The 22156-nt window shown below is 36.8% G+C and overlaps 2 protein-coding genes across 2 annotated transcripts; both read right to left on the bottom strand.

Moving 5' to 3' along the window:
* Positions 1–109: 109 nt before the first annotated feature.
* LOC141345814 (potassium channel subfamily K member 6-like) lies at positions 110–9497 on the bottom strand. The gene is made up of 3 exons (XM_073850735.1): positions 9117–9497; positions 2554–2949; positions 110–1119 (listed from the first exon to the last, which is right to left on the bottom strand). Exons 1-3 carry the CDS (start codon positions 9430–9432, stop codon positions 884–886), a joined length of 948 nt encoding a protein of 315 aa, XP_073706836.1. The 5' UTR covers positions 9433–9497; the 3' UTR covers positions 110–883.
* Positions 9498–11707: 2210 nt separating this feature from the next.
* On the bottom strand, positions 11708–21956 carry LOC141345677 (uncharacterized). Its single transcript, XM_073850565.1, has 5 exons — positions 20151–21956; positions 17453–17652; positions 17223–17344; positions 16636–16759; positions 11708–13095 (listed from the first exon to the last, which is right to left on the bottom strand). The coding sequence occupies exons 1-5, from the start codon at positions 21931–21933 to the stop codon at positions 12967–12969; spliced, it is 2358 nt and encodes a 785-aa protein (XP_073706666.1). The 5' UTR covers positions 21934–21956; the 3' UTR covers positions 11708–12966.
* Positions 21957–22156: the final 200 nt, after the last annotated feature.

Genomic DNA, 22156 nt, shown 5'->3' on the forward strand with positions numbered 1-22156 from the left:
TGGGGTAAATCAAGTGATTAATGACAACATTTTCATTTTGAGGTAGAGTAACCCTCCACAGCTACACAGACTTATATTTTTATGCACCTGTCAATACAAATGCCTCAAGTCACAAAGTACCAAAACAGCTTTTATTTTTCTCTGCATGCATTTCTTAAAACACTTTTTTTTTCTTCTGACAGTAAATATTAGACACCTTTTCGTTCCCTACCATCCAACATTGAATATACAATTTCCATGATACAAAGAATATTTAATGAATGTACAGTACTACAATAAAGAAAAAAGACTTTTTAGCATGACCAATGGCTGTCCAATGATTGCACAAACCGAAGTAAAAAGCCAATTATAAAGTGCATCTGACGTTCTCCACATGTCTGGACACCGAGAACCACCATTAACTAGATATGAAAACAATGATTCAATTCATTTCACCCTCATAACAGTATTGGACGAGTGGCAAGCAGCAGCATTATCTTCATGTTTCTATGGTTTAGAGCAGTCTTGGTCCATGCAAAAAACAAACAAAAAACAAACAAACAAAACAAAAGAAGTCATTTGAATATGAAAAGTCATCAGTTACGAATCCTACACAAAACAACACTAAAGAAAAATCACACTTAGGACACAATGAGCAAGTTTCCAATTTCCTAAAGCAACATCCCTATAGTCTTAAAGATCAGATTTGGCAATGAAAATGCTCTTCCCAGATGCTTTGGTCCTACAAAACATCTGAAGTACTGTATTGCACATGTTCATACTTGATTGTCTTGACCTTTTAGGTGTTAAATTGCAACGTGTTGGCGTTACACGTCCAGACAATTTACAAATGCAGGACACTGAAAATAAGTGACCTTATTTAAATGTGGAGAGATCTGGTGTTTTATCTATTGATGGAATTGTAGGACACTTGAGAGCTGGGATCTTGAGGCTTAATCGAGGTCTTCTCAGCCTCAGGTGATTCATCATCAGGCTGTCGTTCTACTATTGGCTCTTTATCCTCATCTTCCTCCTCGTAGCTTGGCAGCTGGAAGAAAGCAGTCCAGCCATGCACATCTGCAAGCTTGTGGAAAGTACGAAGGACCAGGAACATGACCATCAAACCCACAAACAGGTAGACTGTAAGAGAAAAGAACGAGAACTCATGTTACCACACAACTTGGACAACAATTACAGGTACAGTACATGTCTAACACAATATATACTATATAATATATAAAAAGATCTTAGGCTGTAAAGGTGCTTCAGTTAAGTACTGAGTTAAGGGTATGAATACTTATGCCAAGGTTCCCACTCTGAGCCAAATACTTGACTAAAAAGCCGAATTTCCATGACCTATAATGAATAGATCGATCTATCCATTCCATTTACAAGCTTTTTGTACTTTTTCACAAACATTTTAATACAACACATACACATCACTTTTTTTTTGGCTTTTACCCATTAAATGCACTTTGATATTTTTCTATCATCTACTTTTAACACCCATTTTGTAACCAACCTCTTGAAATGTACATTTCCTTGGCATGTTTGCCTTAGTTAACAGGTACAGCCAGGTGACTGCATTTGACTTAAAGGGTTAGTTCACCCCAAAATGAAAAGTCTGTCATTAATTACTCCCCCTCATGTTGTTTCAACCCCGTTAGAGCTTCGTTAAAAGTTATTTTTATTTGAGATAATTTTATGAAATCTGAGCACTCTCTGACCTTCCATAGACAGCAAAGGTCCTACCTTGTTCAAAGCTCAGAAAAGTACTAAGATGATCGACAAAGTAGTCCATGTGACATCAGTGGTTCAACTATAATTTTACAAAGCAGCAAGAATACTTCTTTGTGCAAAGAAAACAAAAATACAGATTTATTCATGCTCGGATTTGATCAAAAATATCTTCAATTGTGTTCCGAAGATGAAAGACGGTCTTACGGGGTTGGAACAACATGAGAGTGAGTAATTAATGACAGAAGTTTCATTTTTTGGGTGAACTAACCCTTTAATAGATTGCCAGTTGACAATTGTGAAGGGAATAAAATGGCACTGAAAAATAGCCCAACCTTAACAAAAAGCAAAACGTGTATAACAACACGATAAAAGAAATGCGGTATAGAAAAACGACACTTTTTCCCTGATATTCCATGACTTGGACAAAAATTCTCTGACTTTCAATGTCTGGAATAGACCTTTTAAAACTCCAGAATTTCCCGTAGGACCCCTGTTATGCAATAGAATAATTTAAGTTTTTTTATTTTTAATAAATTTGCATAGATGTTAAAAACCTTTTTTGCTTTGCCATTTTGGTGTATGTAGATTGATGTGGGGAAAAAAAGTAATTTGAAGCAGTTTAACAAAACGTGAAAAAAGAAGGGGTTTGAAAACTTTTGCAAGGCACTGCATTTATTAAGTTTTGCTTAATAAAATCTTGTAAGCAAACAATTTTCATTTCTGTTGGAGAAAAGTAAAAGGAAAACAGTTCACACCCTGATCCTTCTTTACACACAAGCAAAAACACACTAAAAGAAACCAATATTACCGAAACTGTGAAGTTACTTCTCTTACCCATGACTGAGATCTTGTACAAAGCTCTGAGTCTCTGTCCTGGCTTTTCCGCTGGCACAAAGTCCCCCAGTCCTATAGTGCAGAGGGATATAAAACAAAAGTAGAAGGCGTCTAAGAAAGACCAGGTTTCTTCTATGGAGCTGAACACCAGCGCAGGCACCACAAAGACAAAGAGCACCACCAGGACCAGCAGTACGATAAAGTGCACCACACTGGCGGCACGTGGCTGCAGGCCTGCCCTCCGCTGGCACATGGAGATCGGCCCATAGGTCAGAGGGTGCATGAGGCGCTGGACACAGGCCGTGAGCACTAGCATGGTGAAGGGCACTCCAATCAAAGCATACACGATAGAGAAGGCCTTTCCCGCATCTGAGAGCGGCGTAGTGTGGCCGTATCCTGAAATAGAGGGAAAGAAAATGCTTGAAGAGGAGTGTTTCTAACAGCAAAATGCTTCAAGTCAAGTCCAATTTATTTGTAAAGTGCTTTTCACATTATATAAAACTTTGTTTACAGCAAGGAAAACCCAGTTCTAATTCGTGAATTGTGTTTTGTTTGGTCTCTTCTCAGAGTTTCCGAGTTTATGCTATGCCTACGTCATCCGCTGGAACACCACTCTTTTGTGAACATACGCATGATGTAATATTTCTCTTACACAAAGTATCGATTCACTTCAGAAGGCCTTTTTAACCCCCGGGAGCTGTGTGGAGCACTTTTTATGATGGTTGGATGCACTTAATTGGACTTCAAAACAGGCATTTACTTCCATTATAAAGCTTTGAAGAGTCATGTTTTTTTAATATATATAACTCTGATTGTATTCATCTGAAAGAAGAAAGTCATATACACAAAGGATGGATTGCGCATGAATAAATCATGGGGTAATTTTCATTTTTGGGTGAACCCTGATCAAAAGTTTCCATACACTTGATTTTTAATACTATGTTGTAACCTGAATGAGCCAGAGTTGGGTTTTTTTAATAGTGAACAGTTAAACTGCCCACTGCTCTTTGGTTTTTCAGTATTTTTGTGTATTTTAACCCTTTCTTACAATGACTGTATGATTTTGAGATCCATCTTTTCACACCGAGGACAACTGAGGGACTGTTACAGAAGGTTTAAACACTTACTGATGCTTCAGAAGGAAACACAAAGCATTAAGAGCAGGGTGTGAAAACTTTTGAACAGAATGAAGGTGTATACTTTTTTCTTAATGTGCCTAAATAATATTTTTTTTCATTTAGTACTGCCCTTTAGAAGCTACAGAAGATACTTCATATTTCCAGGAGACAAAATAAGTAAAATTTACCCTGATCTTCAAATTCAAAAAGTCTGAGTGAGCATTCGAACCTTCTGTAATAGTTGCATATGAGTCCCTCAGTTGTCCTCAGTGTGAAAAGATGGATCTCAAAATTATACAGTTATTGTTGGAAAGGGTTCAAATACACAAAAATGCTGAAAAACCAAAGAATTTATGAGACCTGAGGGATTTTTTCTGAAGAACAGCAGGCAGTTTAACTGTTCAGGACAAACAAGGGACTCATGAACAACTATCACTAAACAAACAAAAAAAAAAGCTGTGGATCATTCAGGTAACAATTTAAGAATCAAGTGTATGTAAACTTTTGAACAGGGTCATTTTAATAAATTCAGCTATTATTTTCTCTTGTGAACTATATGTAAAACCTTTAATGTGAAATATCTTATTCAGGTCAGCATTAAATAAAAAATAATAACATGCATTTTGTATGATGTCTCTTATTTTAGTAAAATAATATTTTGAAGATTCTGCAAGGTGTAAGTAATTTTTTAAATTAAACTGTATCTTGGTAAATATTTTGTATTTAATGAGATAATGTGAGATTTTATGTGACAAGCTGACTTGCGTCAGGTATAGTTCTCCAACAATTTAAATTAAGTCTCATTTCATTTCAAAACCTGTACGACTTGCTTTGTTCGGTGGAACACAAAAGATTTAGAAATTTGTATATTCATACAATGATAGTCAATGAAGTCCAAATATGGATCCCACTGATTTTTACTGTATGGATTGTTTTTTTGTTTTTAAATATCTTTTGTGTATTCCAAGGTTTGGAATGACATAAGGGTGAGGAAATGACAGAATCTTTATTTTTAGCTGGAAAAGCCCTTCAGAAAACCCTAATTATATTATACACATGTTTTGCTGACAGCATAATGCTTTTAGTATAATCTAATACAGAGCAGGAATCATCAACACAGGTTAACATGCTCAATGAAAGGAAAGCTTTATACAGATAAACAGGTCAAAGGATTGATTTCCCATGATACTGTTTGCAAGGCCTAAACTGAGAAGCCCCCTTTAAGCAAACAAAGCATGCACTATGTCTAAATTCAAAGGAGTAAGAGAGTCATATGTGAGTTTGACAAAAACAAATGTCATCAAATAACCTTGAAATAACTACAAATGTGCATAAACTAAATGTGGGATAACACATGCACACTACAATTTGAATGTTACCACACACATCTGCGTTGCATGCAAATCCTTTCCTAAATAGGAAGATTCAAAAATCAGCATTTGTCTGAAATAAAAAGCTGACAGTGTACACCATACCATTTAAAAGCTTGGAGTCAGTATATTTGCTAAATAACAATTTTATTTAGCAAGGACACTTTAAACTGATCAAAATTATGATAAAGACATTATGGTACAAAATATTTCTATAGTCAGTGTCAAAAAATTAGAGAAACATGAAATTTGTACAGTACATTTCCATGGTAAAAAAAACATTGAAACATTTTGACAAGTGTGGCTCATACAATGACAAAAATACTTTAGGCCAATTTACTGAGAGTTTTTTGTGGAACCAAAAATGGTTCTTCTATGGCATCGCTGTGAAGAACATTTTAAAGCATCTTTATTTTTAAGGTAGGTGCAAATGACAGCTACAGTTACAATGGATGAAAAACATGTGTTAGTTAATCTAATTAAGCACCTTCACAAGTACATGAAAAGTATTTTAGCTATGTACACGCTGCACTCTAAATACAAGACCAACTTAATTACATTAGCAGTACAATCATGTGCATTGATCTAAACACAGCTAACTTTGAATAAGTAATATTCTAAACGATCTTCAATTACTGGACATGAAAATAACATGAAAAAGTCCTACTGTTTGTAAGGCTTGGATGCAATATATCAGTTCCGTACATATCTATCACATTATAAATCAGATTAGGCAAAAACAAATGCCTACATTCACTCAAAACCGGACCTTGCAAATAATTTGACTGATGTTCTTTATGGGAAGAAAATTACTGAACTTCTCATTTGAAATCGTACTCTAAACTACTCCACTTGCTATCATTTATGACCCTGGGCAACAAAACCAGTCATAAAGGTACATTTAAACGCAGATTTATACATCTTTTTATTGATGTATGGTTTGTTAGGATAGGACAACATCAGTTTGAGATACAACTATTTGAAATTTATTGGAAATTTACTAAATATCTTTATGGAATAGATCTTTACTTACTATACTAATGATTTTCGGCATAAAAGAAATTTATAATTTTGACCCATACAATGTATTGCTGGCTATTGTTACAAATATACCCGTGTTACTAATGACCGTTTTTGTGGTCCAGCGTCAAATTTATAGGTGCTTTCTGTTACACACCAATTATTATTTTTGTTTTTAAATCACAGTTAAGAAACAGTTAAGGGGTGAATTTGATATAGACAGACCCCCCTCGAAATGCCATTGGGTGTAGTTTTGAGTAGCAATTGGGCTGGTTTTGTTGTGAAAACCTGGCAACCCTGATCTAGAAGACAAAACTTTGTTTACCTGCATGTTCATGTTATGTGACAACTGCCGTCAGACAGCCAAGAACACCTTATTCGATTGATTAAAAAAAACTAACCTTAAATCTTTAAGTAAATATTTAAAGTCAAAGGAGCTCAGCTGACATAAATTTGAGAATCCCTGATCTAAGGTTTTATTGTGCTATGCTATTTAAACACTTCATGAGACTAATCAGTTTTATTTTAAATGAACAGTCTAGTTTAGTATACACAATCTTTATATTTATCCCCTGGAATGCAAACTGTACCAGGGAACCCCTCCAAAAAACATGTATTTTACCCCCAAGAACGCGATTTTTACTGGGGGACCCCCCTCAAAATGCCATTAGACATTAGCAATTGGGCAGGTTTTGTTGTGAAAATCTGGCAACCTTGATCTAGAAGACAAAACATTTTATTTGTTTACCTGCATGTTATGTGACAACTGATGCCAGACAGCCAGAAACACGTAATTCAATTGTTTAAAAAAAACTAACATTAAATCTTTAAGTAAATATTTAAGGTCTTAGGAGTTCAGCTGATGTAAATTTGAGAATCCCTGATCTAAGGTTTTATAGTGCCATTTAAACACTTCATGAGACTCATCAGTTTTGTTTTAATGAACAGTCTAGTTTTTAGTATACATATATCTTTATATTTTTCCCCTGGAATGCGAACTGTACTGGCGAACCCCTCCAAAAAAACGTGTTTTTTATCCCCCAGAACGCGTTTTTTCCTGGGGGACCCCCCTCAAAATGCCATTGGGCTAGTTTGGAGTAGCAATTGGGTGGGTTTTGTTGTGAAAACCTGGCAACCCTAATCTAGAAGACAAAACTTTTTATTAGTTTACCTGCATGTTATGTGACAACTGACGTCAGACAGCCAAGAACACATAATTTGATTGATTAAAAACTAACCTTAAATATTTAAGTAAATAATAAACTTGAGAATCCCTGATCTAAGGTTTTATTGTGCTATGCTATTTAAACACTTCATGAGATTAATCAGTTTTATTTTAAATGAACAGTCTAGTTTTTTAGTATACACAATCTTTATATTTATCTCCTGGAATGCGAACTGTACTGGGGAACCCCTCCAAAAAATGCGTATTTTACCCCCCTGAACCATTGGGCTAGTTTTGGGCTAGTTTAAAGTAGCAATTGGGCAGGTTTTGTTGTGAAAACCTGGCAACCCAGATCTAGAAGACAAAACTTTTTATTAGTTTACCTGCATGTTATGTGACAACTGACGTCAGACAGCCAAGAACACGTAATTCGATTGATTAAAAAAAATAACCTTAAATCTTTAAGTAAATATTTAAGGTCAAAGGAGCGCAGTTGACGTAAATTTGAGAATCCCTGATCTACGGTTTTATTGTGCTATGCCATTTAAACACTTTATGAGATTAATCAGTTTCATTTTAAATGAACAGTCTAGTTTTTACTGTACCAGGGAACCCCTCCAAAAAATGTGTATTTTACCCCCCCGAACGCAATTTTTACTGGGGGACCCCCCTCAAAATGCCATTAGGCTAGTTTTGAGTAGGAATTAGGTGGGTTTTGTTGTGAAAACCTGGCAACCCTGGTCTAGAAGACAAAACATTTTATTTGTTTACCTGCATGTTATGTGACAACTTACATCAGACAGCCAAGAACACACAGTTCGATTGATTAAAAAAACTAAGCTTAAATCTTTAAGTAAATATTTAAGGTCAAAGGAGTTCAGCTGATGTAAACTTGAGAATCCCTGATCTAAGGTTTTATTGTGCTATGCTATTTAAACACTTCATGAGACTAATCAGTTTTATTTTAAATGAACAGTCTAGTTTTTAGCATTCACAATCTTTATATTTATCCCCTGGAATGCAAACTGTACCGGGGAAACCCTCCAAAAAAGATTTTTACTGAGGGAAAATGCCAAAATGCCATTGGGCTACTTTTGGGTAGCAATTGGGCATGGTTTTGTTGTGAAAACCTGGCAACCCTGATCTAGAAGACAAAACATTTTATGTGTTTACCTGCATGTTATGTGACAACTGACATCAGACAGCCAAGAACACCTTATTCGATTGATTAAAAAAAACTAAGCTTAAATATTTAGGTAAATATTTAAGGTCAAAGGAGTTAAACTAACGTTAATTTGAGAATCCCTGATCTAAAGTTTTATTGTGCTATGCTATTTAAACACTTCATGAGACTCATCAGTGATCATTTAAAACAAAAGTCTAGTTTTTAGTATACACAATCTTTATACATGAAATTATGTATCTGCTTTATATTTTAGAAAGTGTTCCCCAACACAAAGGGGAAATCAAAACGTTTGAAACAACCCTGTTTGTCAACATTTCCATCCTGTTGAACATCCTGTTTATCTTACCATTATGCAAATAAAGTTATAGTCCTAAGTGATAAAGTAGGCAAATTTCTGAAAGTCTGCTACGCCCTGTTATAGAAAATATTTATAAGGTATTTACTTGTTTATTAAGTTACAGACTTAAAATGCACCGCATAACAGAAATGAACTACTGTTTACACTTGCTTACAGTAGCCGCTAGTTTGTTCAGTTTTGGCGAACTTTGGAACTTAGTTACTTTGTAATGTTTATAGAGTTTTCAGAGAGGAACTAGCTGTATTTTACGGACAAAATTGGATACTAAAAGTATACATGCTCGACACTAGAAGCATCAAACAAACATCAGGCAACATCCGTTAAACTTTGTTCCTTTGAAACTCACCCACTGTCGTGACCATCGTGTTTGCAAAGAACAGCGAAGAAGCCAAATCCCAGTTTGTACGGAGTGTGGCATTTTCAAGAACCGACACGCCGTATTTATTCGCTTTTAAAATTCTTTCCAAGAAAGCTTCGAGAGCCGTGGCGTTGATGCAGCTCTGGTTGAGGAACTCAGCTTTCAGGGAGTTCAGGTCTGATTTCAGGGTCTCTTCCACGGGCCGCTCGATAGCAGAGAAAACAAGCGCTCCCAATAGCAAATAAGTGAAATAAGCCAATATGAAGCCGCTGAGCACAACGCAGGACCTGAATGCCGTGGACATGGTGAGTTTTGTGAGTAACACGATGACAGAGAGTCTTAATTTGCTGCAGTGATGTGTTGGACTGATTGAACTCCACCCTCTGAAAAAGTTGGCCACGGTGGCCAGGAAATAACCCGTTTAGTCACATGGGTGGTACTTTGAATTGTAAAGTGAAGCATATCTTTTTCGTTCCTCATACGAGCAATTTCATTTACACTTCACTGAGAAATACCTGTGTGATTACTCTCATCGCACAGTGCCAAAAGTCCTTAAAAAGGTGTACTCCGTCCTTAAAAACGTGGTACACCTACAGAAAAGAATAGTTTTTTGGGGAGATGTCATGTAATTTCGACTTTGAATATACTTTTTTAACTACATATGATTCATTTTCTAAATACAGTCTTAGAAATAAAGGTGCTTTAAAAGGTTCTTCAAAAGCGATGCCATTGAAGAATCATTTTTGGTTCCACAAAGAACCATTCAGTCAAAGGTTCTTTAAAGAACCATCTCTTTCTTACCTTGTTATAATCCGAAGAACCTTCTTTCACCACAAAGAACATTTTGTTAAACAGAAAGATTCTTCAGATGTTAAAGGTTCTTTATGGAACCATTTAAACAAAAAAGTTGCTTCTATGGCATCGTGAAGCACCTTTACTTTTTGAAGGAGTAGTTCACTTTCAGAACAAAAATGTACAGATAATGTACTCACCCCCTTGTCATCTGAGATGTTCATGTCTTTCTTTCTTCTGTCGTAAGGAAATTATGTTTTTTGAGGAAAACATGTCAGGATTTCTCTCCAAATAATGGACTTCTATGGTGCCCTGAGTTTGAACTTCCAAAATGCAGCTTCAAATGGCTCTAAACAATCAAAGCCAAGGAAAGAAGGGTCTTATCTAGCAAAGCTATCTGTTATTTTCTAATAAATTTTACAATTTATATACTTTTTAACCTCAAATGCTCATCTTGTTTAGCTCTGTCTAAAATAATAATTTTCCATCTCAGTTTTATGTGTCGGGGTTGAGTCGTTCAACTTGACACAATCCTCCCTGAGTATAATATGCCTCAAAAATATGAATAAAAAGTGCGATGCTACTAACCATTTTCTACATCACTATTAAAGAGCTCTGAATGATGTAATTTCTGGAAAATAATGCCACATATGAGCAGAGTCTAAATTATTACAGGCGTGGAATGGTTAGTGTGACAGGGTTGAGTTCAGACTGAGGGACGTAACTTTAAAGTCTGTTTTTATCAAATATCTTGCGTTTTTTTAGAAAGATATTCTTTACAAGAAAGGAACACAAATAAATGCGTACATAATTGCCAAAAAAATAAAAATAAATAATACGTTTCTAAGTACAAACTCAGTGAAGTGCCTGCAGGGACATGACAAAATGGTTGGTTTAGGATATATATATACATTGTTTATGCCAAAAAATATTAAAATGCAATAATTATTTGTATTCATTATAATGCGCAAACCAAAGTATTGAGAAAAGCTTTGAACAATTATTTTTTGGAAACCCCCGCTTTAGAAACTCTAGGGGACTGAAATATTATCACAAATGACGTAAACTCACATGAGATGAAGGCTCCAGTCACTTCAGGCTTTTAGATAAAGTTATTTTTGTTCCACATAGAGTGTGGGATCCACCATAGTGTATATAGTGTAGCATGTTTCCACCACACAATTAAAATAAAATAAAGGTAATTGTGACTTTTTATCTTACAGTTCAGACTTTGTTTCTTGTTGTGAGATGTAAACACAGACTTGTGTGATAAATTCCCAATTCAAGCTCAGAATTTACTATTAACTCATAATTTTCCTCGCTATTCTGAATACACATTTTTTTCATTATGGAATAAAAAAATTAATAAAAAATTAATTGCTTTCTATCTCAGTTTTATATTTCACAAATTAGACTTTTTCTCAGAATTGCAAGTTTAAATAATATAAAAAGTCTGAATTGTGAAATATAAGTTATAACTCTGAGGGGAAAAAAGTCACAATACCTTTATTTTACTATAGTTTTACACTGTAAAACTATGTTTATTTATGTCCCACACTGTATGTATTGATGCAGATTTGGGTTCATGTGCATACTGTGTATATTACACTTTGTTTTGATTGATTAAAAAAATGGTCAGAATAGTCGTATGTTGTGTCCCCTCACTTTATAGTTTTCTGGTGAAATACAAAATAACAGAAAAAAACCCAAACTCGTGATGGAGTCTGTTGTGAAGATGCAGTGAGCGAGAGAGTCACATGTCGCTGAGGGGATAGAAATAGCTGCAGTCTCTGTCAAAACAGTTTATTGCTTTTCTCTTCACATTGTCCGCTCTAAGTAAACAGTCCTCACTGCCATACACACTTATGATGAGGGTGTGTGAGGACAGCAGTGTGAACAGCTGGAGACAGTGTACTGTTATCTTAGTAAACAAGCAGCCAATTCACTCAGTAGTCAAAGTTAACCAATTCATTGCCAAAGTTTCCTCTTAATGTCTTTTTGAAGCGTTTTAATAGCATTAACTGGAACTAAATAAAGCTTATGCACATTTATTGTGGAATATTGAAAATATTGTGAAGATTTATGCAGATAGTGGAAATGTGCCTGAAGTTTTTTTGTTCTCATAAATCATATGAGCTTTTAGCACTTCTGCTTCGGTCTCTTATGAAACGTTAAATAGTTGATCCCTCAGTTGTCCACTTCAATTAGTCTTTCAAAGATGTTTTAATTACACCAATCAACAAACAAGCGTACAGGTTCAATTTAAAATGTTAACATTCATTTTAAAACACTTCTGAAAATATGGTCTCTATTCGTTAGGAGTTAAAAATGGCACAATACAGTGTCATATTTAGTACTTCAAGCACAGGGAAAAAAAGACATGGAAACAAGAAAATGGATTTATCTGTGAGGTGGTGTATGAAAATACATTTTGTGGAAATTTGCTTGCTTTTGATAGTTTTCAGACAAAGGAGAGCTTTTGGGGAGAAGATAATCAATCTTATTCCCCCTAAACAATAAATAATTGTTTTTATTAATTTTATGTTTCTTTTCCATTATCATGTGTGACAGTAGAAAGCAATGTGACAGGCCAGATTTGAATCTACATCCCTGTGAAAATGTGCACTAACCGGTATGCTATGGCTCCTGAAAACCAATCTTATTCTAACAATAAAATCCATAGCAATAATTAAAAGTCATATACAAATGCATACTGACATATTTTCATCTGTCAGTAAGGTGGGTCCAGTAACCAGACTCATTCCTTACACCTTTGCCAAAGGGTTTTTTAACTTGACATTTCAGTATGATTAACCCCAAATTTCTGAAATACCGAAAAACATATATTTGGTTAAAAGGTCAGGGGTCTTGTGTGTCTCGATACACAGCTGAATGAGAAACATAGTCTACCAGACAGTGAGTGAGAACAGACACTAAAAGAAGAAATACACTTTAAATAAATATTGAATAGAAGTCAATCCAGGGATTATTCCTCTGCCCTGTATTTCCTGTTTTAAGGAAGCATAGGTTTCGGTGAATATAGAGACTAGGTCATGACATTTCTGTTGAAGTCATATGACAGTCTCCTCTTAGCATTTGCAGCTAACTGCTGGTTGGAGGTTGGGAGATTTGGAGAAAATCTGGCACTGGTCTTCAGTCGAACTGTCGCACATTCCTGAGATAAAAGAGGATGATTGGTTATTAAAAACATACACTTCACTGGTGTTTCAAGTATCAAGCTCTATTTATGGTAAATGTACTGTATATAAATACATTTGCTATTTTAAATATAATAGTACAATTGTTTGATGTAGCAAATCATTTTTACTTTACAGTGCCTTGCAAAAGTATTCATACCCATGCTTTAACTTACTTTTCCCCCTACATCAATCTACAGTCCATAGACCATAATGGCAAAGCAGAAAAACAGGGTTTTAACATCTTTGCAAATTTATTAAAAATAAAAAACAATTAAAATGATTAAATTGCATAAGTATTCACAACCTTATCTGGGACAGTTAAGAAAATTTAGCTCAGGGGCATTCATATTGTATGGGTATGATTTGGAGTAGCATACATTTCTCAACAAAATGTCTAACAACTGAAAATGCATATCAGAGCAAAAAACCCTGAGGTAAAAGAAAATAGAGGATTGCATCAAGCCACACATCTGGGGAAGAGCTCAGAAAAAATTCTGCTGCATTGAAGGTTCACAGAAGTATGTAGTTTCTGTTATCCTTAACGGAAGAAGTTTGAAACAACCAGGACTCTTCCTAGAGCTGGCCTCCTGGCCAAACTGAGCAATTGATGGAGAAGGGCTTTGGCTAGATTGGACCTGATGGTCACTCTAATTCTATATTCTTTTCTAATTCTATTCTATTTTCTATACAAATTCTTGTATTGAAAAATTTAGCATTCTACCTGTGATAAAACTGTGGTACGTATTAGTTTTTTGTAAGGGTGTGTTTATGATCAATCTGCATAACTGTGACTGTAAAATATGTTTTGGTATGGAAATGACATATTTTAATACCAAAACTAGGACACCCCTCCCCCCCATTCCTATGTCCTCTATTTTGAAAACTAAAATATGGTCACCCTAAACATCACTGCAACACTCCACGCATCTGGCAGGGTTTCTGCAGATATGAACAAGTGAAATTTAAGACTTTTTAAGACCTTTTTAATACCACCTAATATGAAATTTAAGACCGAAACCTGTAATGGAAATAGATATTATATTACATGCATATATGTAATATTTAATGTGTTTAATGTAAAAAGTAAACAATTTCATGGCTGTAATAAATTAAATTTATTACTACGATATACAGTAAACTTTTCATATCAGCAGATACTATTCCACACAAAAAATCCCCATAAGTGTACCACTAGAAATATCTGATGTAAAAAAAAAAAAAATTCTGAAGCAATATTTTCATCAGTGCTCTATTAGCTTTTACATCTTAAATCTGCATATTTGGTTTACCTTTATAAAGGCCTTTTTTAAGCTTTTGAAATGTATGCATTACCTTTGAAATTTATTTTATGAATTTATCAATAAATTCTAAATGGCTGTTAGCAGTGAGATTACATAATTTACACTGCAAAATTAAAAGTGAGATTAATGTTTTAAATACATTTATTGATTTATAAATATATACATTAGAAATGTTGGATGTGGAGGCATACTTTTAAACACACTAAATTACCAGCAGGTGGCGGTAAGTCACTTCATGAGCGAGTTATTTCAACTGATTCGAGCAAAACGCTGAATCATAGCAAAACGTTGCTAGGAGAATGCTTCTGCTAATGTTGCATATTGTCTAATATGTAAGTAACTACTTGACTAACTACTTTTTTATTGAGCTAAAATTAATGTAACATTTGTAATTGTGAGAATTTTCAGCAAAAAGCTCACTTGGTATATTACTGAACTATATCATGTTATAAATAAACTATACATTTTAAATTTACCTCAGTGTGTTTCTTTAGAGTGCTGTTACATTCATTTGTTTTAAAGTGTCACAAATAGACCAGAAATACACTATCCATTATCAATTTCTGTTTACGTTGAATGTTTTAAAATATGAATCTTTCTTGCCTTTCGATGCTTCGCTAACGTAGTTGTTTTTGTTGCTTCAGTTTTAATCAGGCGGTTTGTTCGGTCGGGCAAGTAAAAAAACATTTTAAAAGTAACTTATTTCGAAGGCTGGCAGTCAGCTAGCTCGACCTATATTTCTTATTATTATTGATAACATTATATACAGAAAAAGGTAGTTTGACCTGTATTCTGCTACTGCGATTCTGAAGACGCAGTAACTTCCACAGAGGGAGAAAAAAAAAATCTAACGTTACAGTTGTTAGCAACTGGCCTTAGCCAAGCCCTATATTCAGTTTTTTCAAGCTAAGTATCGCTAAACTTGCACTTCCCCATAGCTAAAAAGTTAAATCCATTTTACTTCTGCGGTACAATCCGAGAGAGACTCGCGCCAATAACAGAAAGCTGATTGGCTATTGCATGCTGGTCTCATTTGTAGTTTAAATACAGCAAATTATATTTGGAATTGTGAAATAAAGAACTACAACACCACGAAAACAACAAAAAGAGAATGAGCATTAGAGCATTAGAGGTAGCGTTACATGGACATCCGAAAAATAAGACCTGTGTAAAATTATTTAAGACCTAGAACAGCGAATTTAAGACTTTTTAAGGCCTAAAATTTAGATTTTTAAATTTTAGACTTTTTAAGACTTTTTAAGACCCCGCGGAAACCCTGTCTGGGCTAAAACCAGCCTGACCAGGATGGGAGACCAGCTAAAACCAGCTACATCCAGCTTAAACCAGCTAAGACCAGCCAACCAGCCTAGGCTGGTTTTCCCTTTGTTTTCAGCAGGGAAGACACATTAAAACAGACTTGGAAGATTCTCTGGTCTGATGAATGTCAATTCCAAGCATCATGTTTGAAGGAAACCAGGCACTGGTCATCACCTACAAAGTACCATCCCAAAAGTAAAGTGTGCTGGTGGCAGCCTCATGCTGTGGGACTGTTTTCAGCACCAGAGACTAAGGGACTCGTCAGAGTAGAAGTAAAAGCTCAATGCACCAAAATATTGAGATAGCCTTAACGAAAACCCAATCCAGAGCATTCAGAACCTCAGACTGGGCAGAAGGCACACCTTCCAACAGGACAATGACCCTTAGCACACAGCAAAAGTGGCTTATAGACAACTCTGTGAATGTCCTTGAGTGTCCCAGGCAGAGCCTGGGCTTGAACCCAATCAAACATTTCTGGAGAAACCTGAAAATGTCTGCCAGACCTCATCCAAGCTGACAGAGCTTGAGAGGTGAAGAGATGAGGAGAAGAATGGCAGATAATTGCCAAATGCAGATGTGCAAATCTTGTTGCATCATAACAAAAAGACTTGAGGCTGTAAAGGTGCCTCAGCTAAGTACTGAGTTATAAAAACTGAAGTAAATACTTATGCAATGTTCTTCAGTTTTTATTTTTAATAAATTTATGAAGCTGTGACGATTCTGATTTTGCTTTGTCATTATGGTGAATGGAGTGTAGATTGATGTGGAAAAAATTTAATTTCAAAACAGTTAAACATAAGGCAGCAACATAACAAATGTGAAAAAAGGGGTATGAATACTTTCGCAAGGCACAGTATATCATTGCATTGGTTTCCTATTTCATTACAGCAAACTCACAGAGCTGGGACGTTCCAAATGCAGTGACTGAAGGAGAAGTTTACAGGACAAAGACTCTGCCCTCTTATATTTCACACCAATCATCCGGTCAAGATCCTGGAGGCCATCAAGTAAGCTCTGCTTCCTTTGGGCCAAAGCAAAATGATTAACCCCAAATTGTATAGCATGTAACAAGAAAAACAAATACTATTATTGTTCATTAAATTATCAAAGGAAGATTTGTTTTTACATTTTCCGTCAGGATGGAGGATGAAATACAGAATTTCATGCAAAACAGTCAGCCCTTTGTGCTTTATGGGATAAAATGCTGCAGTATTTCCTATCACCACAAGGTGGCAATAGAAGATTAATATAAATCAGGAGTTTTCAAACCATTCCTGGAGCACTGCACATTTTGGATGTTTTCCTTATTAGCTAAGTTAATTCAGCTGTGATAAATAAGGGAGGCATCCAAAACGTGGGTTCACTGGAAGGTTTCAGGAACAGCTTGAAACACCTCAAGTATGTCTTTAAATAAACATGTTCTATAAATAAAAGTAATAATAAGTCATAATTAATGCAGGCCAACTACAAATGATGCAACATACTTGTGCTCCCCTGTATTGCTGTTTTCAGCTGGTCCTTGCAGAAGCTGCTTTAGAGTAGGAATGTTTTCAGGATTTTCACAGGGGGACTTTTCTGAGGGAAAGGCCTCTAGAAACACATTTGACTACACAAACACACATATCCAGTAAGGATCACTAATTATCAGAGCATCAACAGTGATCAAAATGTTTATTTCAAAACATAATTCTTATAACAGAGGATAAACCTTTACCACATTATGGAGAGGAGAGAGGGGAAGGTTTGGCTTTTCAGTAGAAGGCCACCACTGACCACCAGGCACTATCTTCTGGTCCACAGTCTCCTGGCCGAAGGCAGTCCATGTGCTCTCTGACTGCTGGAATGACTGGACTGCTGTCCAATCAGATGCCCAGGATGCAGGTTCATTTGCATCAGCAGAACTTGTGTGTTCCTCTGAGAGAAAATAAAGGTTATGCAAGTCTTATACGTTTCATTTTCAAGGCTCTCATACAAAAACTGTTTATAAGACCAGTAGGCGCTATGTTATTGGAAAGATGTTCTGCTTTCTGTGGTAGAAAGGTTTCACACACTTTAGAACAGTGTTTCTCAACTCCAGTCCTCGGGACCCACTGCTCTGCACATTTTGTATGTCTTCCTCATTTAAGGCACCTGATTTTGATCATCAGCTCATTAGTAGAAAGATTCATGAACTGAACTGAGTGTGTCAGACTCAGAAACATACAAAATGTGCAGAGCAGTGGGTCCCGAGGACTGGAGTTGAGAAACACTGCTTTAGAACATGTGCAATAACTGACAAGCGGTGAAAGTGTTTAACCACATTTCAGTTCAGTTTTTATACACTGGGGGGAATGTTAAATGTGCTATTTATAGACCATGGTGGAAAGGCACAACATAGGCTCAGTAGAAAAACATGCCTCTACATTTTTGCGCAGTTTAAAAAACTTAACTATACGTTCAATTCACCAGAGCCGTAAATCACCACTAACTTCCTTTTCACACAAATTATGATTACTGGGCCTGATTATTAATTAATGAAGAATTATTTATGTGTGCCTTCTTCTTATTACCTCGGAACACTGTAAATTAATTAACTAGTTCATAAATATGCATTTTTTGACGTAGTAAACTTGCTCAGAAGCTTACCGGGTACAGCTTTACACTTGTGATGTGATGAAAAAAGCTCAAAGGCTTGTTGAAGCAAGCTAAAATAGCTTGGATGCTTCGAGAAAAATGTGTTTCATATAACACCGGCTTTTGTTAATACTGTATAGTTTGGTGTGGGTGCTACATTATTAAGTCAAAAGTTTACATACACCTTGCAGAATCTGCAAAATGTTAATTATTTTATCAAAATAATAGAGATCATACAAAATGCATGTTATTTTTTATTTAGTACTGACCTAAATAAGATATTTCACGTAAAAGACGTTTAAAGTCCCCAAGAGAAAGAAACAGCTGAATTTATAAAAATGACATACACTTGATTCCTCATACTGTGTTGTTACCTGAATGATTCACAGCTGTTTTTCTTTTTCTTTTTAATGATAGCTGTTCATGAGTCTCTTGTTTGTCCTGAACAGTTAAACTGGCCACTGTTCTTCAGAAAAATCCTTCAAGTCCCATAAATTCTTTGGTTTTTCAGCATTTTGGTGTATTTGAACCCTTTCCAACAATGACAAAGTCACTCAGTTGTCCTCAATGTGGAAAGATGGATCTCAAAATCATACAATCATTGTTGGGGTTCAAATACAGGGTTCAAATACACAAAATGCTGAAAAACTAAAGAATTTGTGGGACCTTAAGGATTTTTCTGAAGAACAGCAGGCAGTTAAACACAGCTGTGGATCATGTCTTAGATGATCATTCCAATCATGTAAGACATTTGTTCATCTTCAGAAATGAAGATATTTTATATTAAATCTGAGAGGTTTCTGACCCTGCATATACAGCAATGCAACAACCACATTCAAAGCTCAGAAAGGTAGTAAGGACATTGATAAAATAGTCTAGTAACCTTAATGTTACGAAGCTACGAGAATATTGTGCAAAAAGAAAACAAAGCTTTTTGGAACAAAGCTATTGGATTTAAAAAATAAATAAATCTTAATCTGAGTTCTGAAGATGAACAAAGGTCTTACAGGTTTGGAACGACATGAGGGTGACATTTTTGGGTGAAGTATCGCTTTAACTTTAACAGTGTTGCGAAAATTGTAATTTAGAAGAAATGTAACTGGAAAACAGTAAACATGTAAAACTACTTGTGTGACATGATTGCAAAATTAAAGACTCTATAAAAGTAGGTTAAACCTGTTTAAGCTCACTACCTGAATCAACTGGTTTTCACCTTTTTAGAGAACAGGATTAATCCCTGCGGATTAATATTACACAATGGCTGGCAAAAATGGAATTAAATCCATAAAACGCGTTTTATTTATTTTTGACCAAAAATTATAGTTGGATGTACTAGATGAATAAACAATGACGTTTTTGTCTTCTATTTTGATCAAGCCATTCCCTCTAGACATGCTGCCTTTGGCATAGTGAAGGTTGGCCTCTCCTCTTGTCCCATTGGCCTTGTGTTTGCATGTCTTTTTAATGCTGCCTCCTGCCTTAGGCTGGAACACAGCAGCAAGGGGAGTGAGTGGTTGGGAGAGAGAGGGGGGGGGGGGTTATGGGGGGATGAAATTCCAAGCAGTGCTTTAAATAATTAATATCTTCACATGAGGTCGGGGGAAGCGAGGGGGTCTGCAGGAATCCAGGTCAGTCCAGACAGACTATTTAGTACATTGGGACTGCATGTTTATCTCCTCACTCAAACCCAAACAAAGCCAGGTTCCAGCTTTAGAAGAGAACTTACTGCTTACTGTACCTTCCGACTTATGTGACAAAATGTATTCATTACCCTGCTACTTTCAAGACAGTGTACTTACCACAATTGTAATCCTCTCCAGAAGCCAACTGTTGGACCTCACTGAACCCTTCCGTCCACAGCTGCTCTCCACCTGCCTGCATGAAAGCCCCAAACTCATCCTCCTCCTCCCCGCCCACATCAAGAGACCCCTCGTCAGCGGCCACCTTGTCCTTGTCGTCAACTCTTGCCGGCTCTGATAGCAACTTTGAGTTCACCAGAGGCAGCAAGTCTCCACCTCTAGCCCCCACCTCCCCCTTGCTTAACGCTGGGATGGCTGTTGCTATGGCTGCGGTGGTGGTAGGGGCAGGATTAGGCAGGGAGTGAATAGTGGTTACAGTTATATTGGCTGTTGGTGCACTAAAGCCTCGTGAAGAGGATTTGTCAGACTGCTGAACTTCAAGTTCTCCATGCTCTGTGATTAATTCCTCCCAATGCTGAGGTGAGCACATGGACAGCCTCCGCTTCTTTTCTGTTGTGCTACATTCAACACCCACTGAAGTGCGGCTCTCTGGCACAACTCTATTCTTCGTGTCTGGAGTCCCATCTGTCTCTGTTGTAAAATCACTGGACTTCAGCGAGTTTAGATTCTCACGTTCTAATATGCGCTCCTCTGATCTGGATTCTTGATTGTTCCAATTGTTGATAGGGACTTCAGAGGGAGAATGACCTATGCTTGGCTCAGTATTACAGTTTGTTGTGGTCAATTTGATTTCTAGACTATCAAAGTTAGTCTCAGATGCTACAGATGACCCTAGATTTGGCACATCAGCAATAATGTTCTGGTGGTCATTTGCATCAAGGTCACATTTACTAACCACTGTGTCTCCTTGTGCATCACCGTTGGCACAACTAAATTCTTTTTCAGAACAGTTATCGGATTGATTAATACTCATCCCAGCTTCAACCTGCTCATCTGGTTTGGCACATGGTTTGGCAGAAGAGCAGCAGGTTTGTGGATCCGTGTTCTCGGGTGAGTCAGTTTTTACAGATATGGAGGAATGAGCCCCTTCGTCTTTGCCCGACTCTAAGTCATCCTGACTTGCATAGGTAGCGCTGCTACCCTCCTGGCATTGTGTTACTGTGTCATCTGGTGTTACGTTCACTGGTTGCGCATTTTTTTGATCCCCTTTGCCGTGAGACGCTGCTCTTTTCTCCACTGAGGCTGTTGTTTTTCCACACTTCCTCCATTTTCGTATGGCCCTGGGCTTGGCCTTGAACAGTCCACCGTCGTCTATCCCATCCTGGCTCACCTTTGGCCCTTTAGAGGAACATTTATGCTCTTCCTTCGTCCCCTCAAGAATGACAGTGTGAGTCCGTGGACCCGTGACTCTCGCCCCAGTCCCGCGGTTTCCAACAGCACAGATGTAGCTGCCCCTTCCTTGGGCCTTGAGAAACAGACAGCGTGTCTGAGTCTGCCTGCCACCCCCCTCGGTGCCTTTCAAAGTGGCCACAGTTACAAGAGCACCAAGACCACCTGGCCTGACCCCTGGAGTTCTCGTTGCACTTATTGTGCTGTCCAGCGTGTGCCCATAGCCACTGCTGACCTGACCTGACCAGCTTCTTTGCCCCACCCTGGTTTCAGGAGGCTGTTGGCATGTGCTCTGTGCCCGCAGTCCATTAGCAGCCTTTCTCCTGGCTTTAGAGTAGCCGCCGCTCACAGCCCATGCTCTCAGGCCTTTAATCAGGGGTATGGCTCCAAACTCAAGGGCACTGGTGAATGAGACATTGGTTCTTCGGCATTCATGCAGTAGCTCCCTATGGGCCATGTCCAAGCAATTATTGTTGTTGTTCCGTTGCAGCATTCTTCTTGGCAGGAGGAATATCAGATACTGTGGTGGGTAAGAATGACATTTAGGATGTCATCATTTTGAAATTTGTCTGTTACAGTACAGCATGTATAAATTAGTTATAGAACGCAAACGCCATGTATCTTTGAGTTCAATGTCTGATTAAAGGTCAATACAAAACAAGTATGTAAATAAAAATAAATACATAAAAATAGAGTTAATCCATTCACTGTCTATT

This window comes from Garra rufa, chromosome 11 (genome assembly GCF_049309525.1).
Source record: "Garra rufa chromosome 11, GarRuf1.0, whole genome shotgun sequence".
Lineage (NCBI taxonomy): Eukaryota > Metazoa > Chordata > Actinopteri > Cypriniformes > Cyprinidae > Garra > Garra rufa.

Bases quoted from the DNA above. Each gene is read 5' to 3' on its own strand.
- LOC141345814 (XM_073850735.1), bottom strand. From the start codon at position 9,432: ATGTCCACGGCATTCAGGTCCTGCGTTGTGCTCAGCGGCTTCATATTG. The intron at 2,950-9,116 runs GTGAGTTTCAAA...CCTCTATTTCAG, and splicing joins CACGATGGTCACGACAGTGG to GATACGGCCACACTACGCCG. The intron at 1,120-2,553 runs GTAAGAGAAGTA...TTTCTCTTACAG, and splicing joins GTACAAGATCTCAGTCATGG to TCTACCTGTTTGTGGGTTTG.
- LOC141345677 (XM_073850565.1), bottom strand. From the start codon at position 21,933: ATGCTGCAACGGAACAACAACAATAATTGCTTGGACATGGCCCATAGG. The intron at 17,345-17,452 runs GTAAAGGTTTAT...GTGTTTGTGTAG, and splicing joins TCTCTCCTCTCCATAATGTG to TCAAATGTGTTTCTAGAGGC. The intron at 16,760-17,222 runs GTATGTTGCATC...TTTGGCCCAAAG, and splicing joins AGCAATACAGGGGAGCACAA to GAAGCAGAGCTTACTTGATG.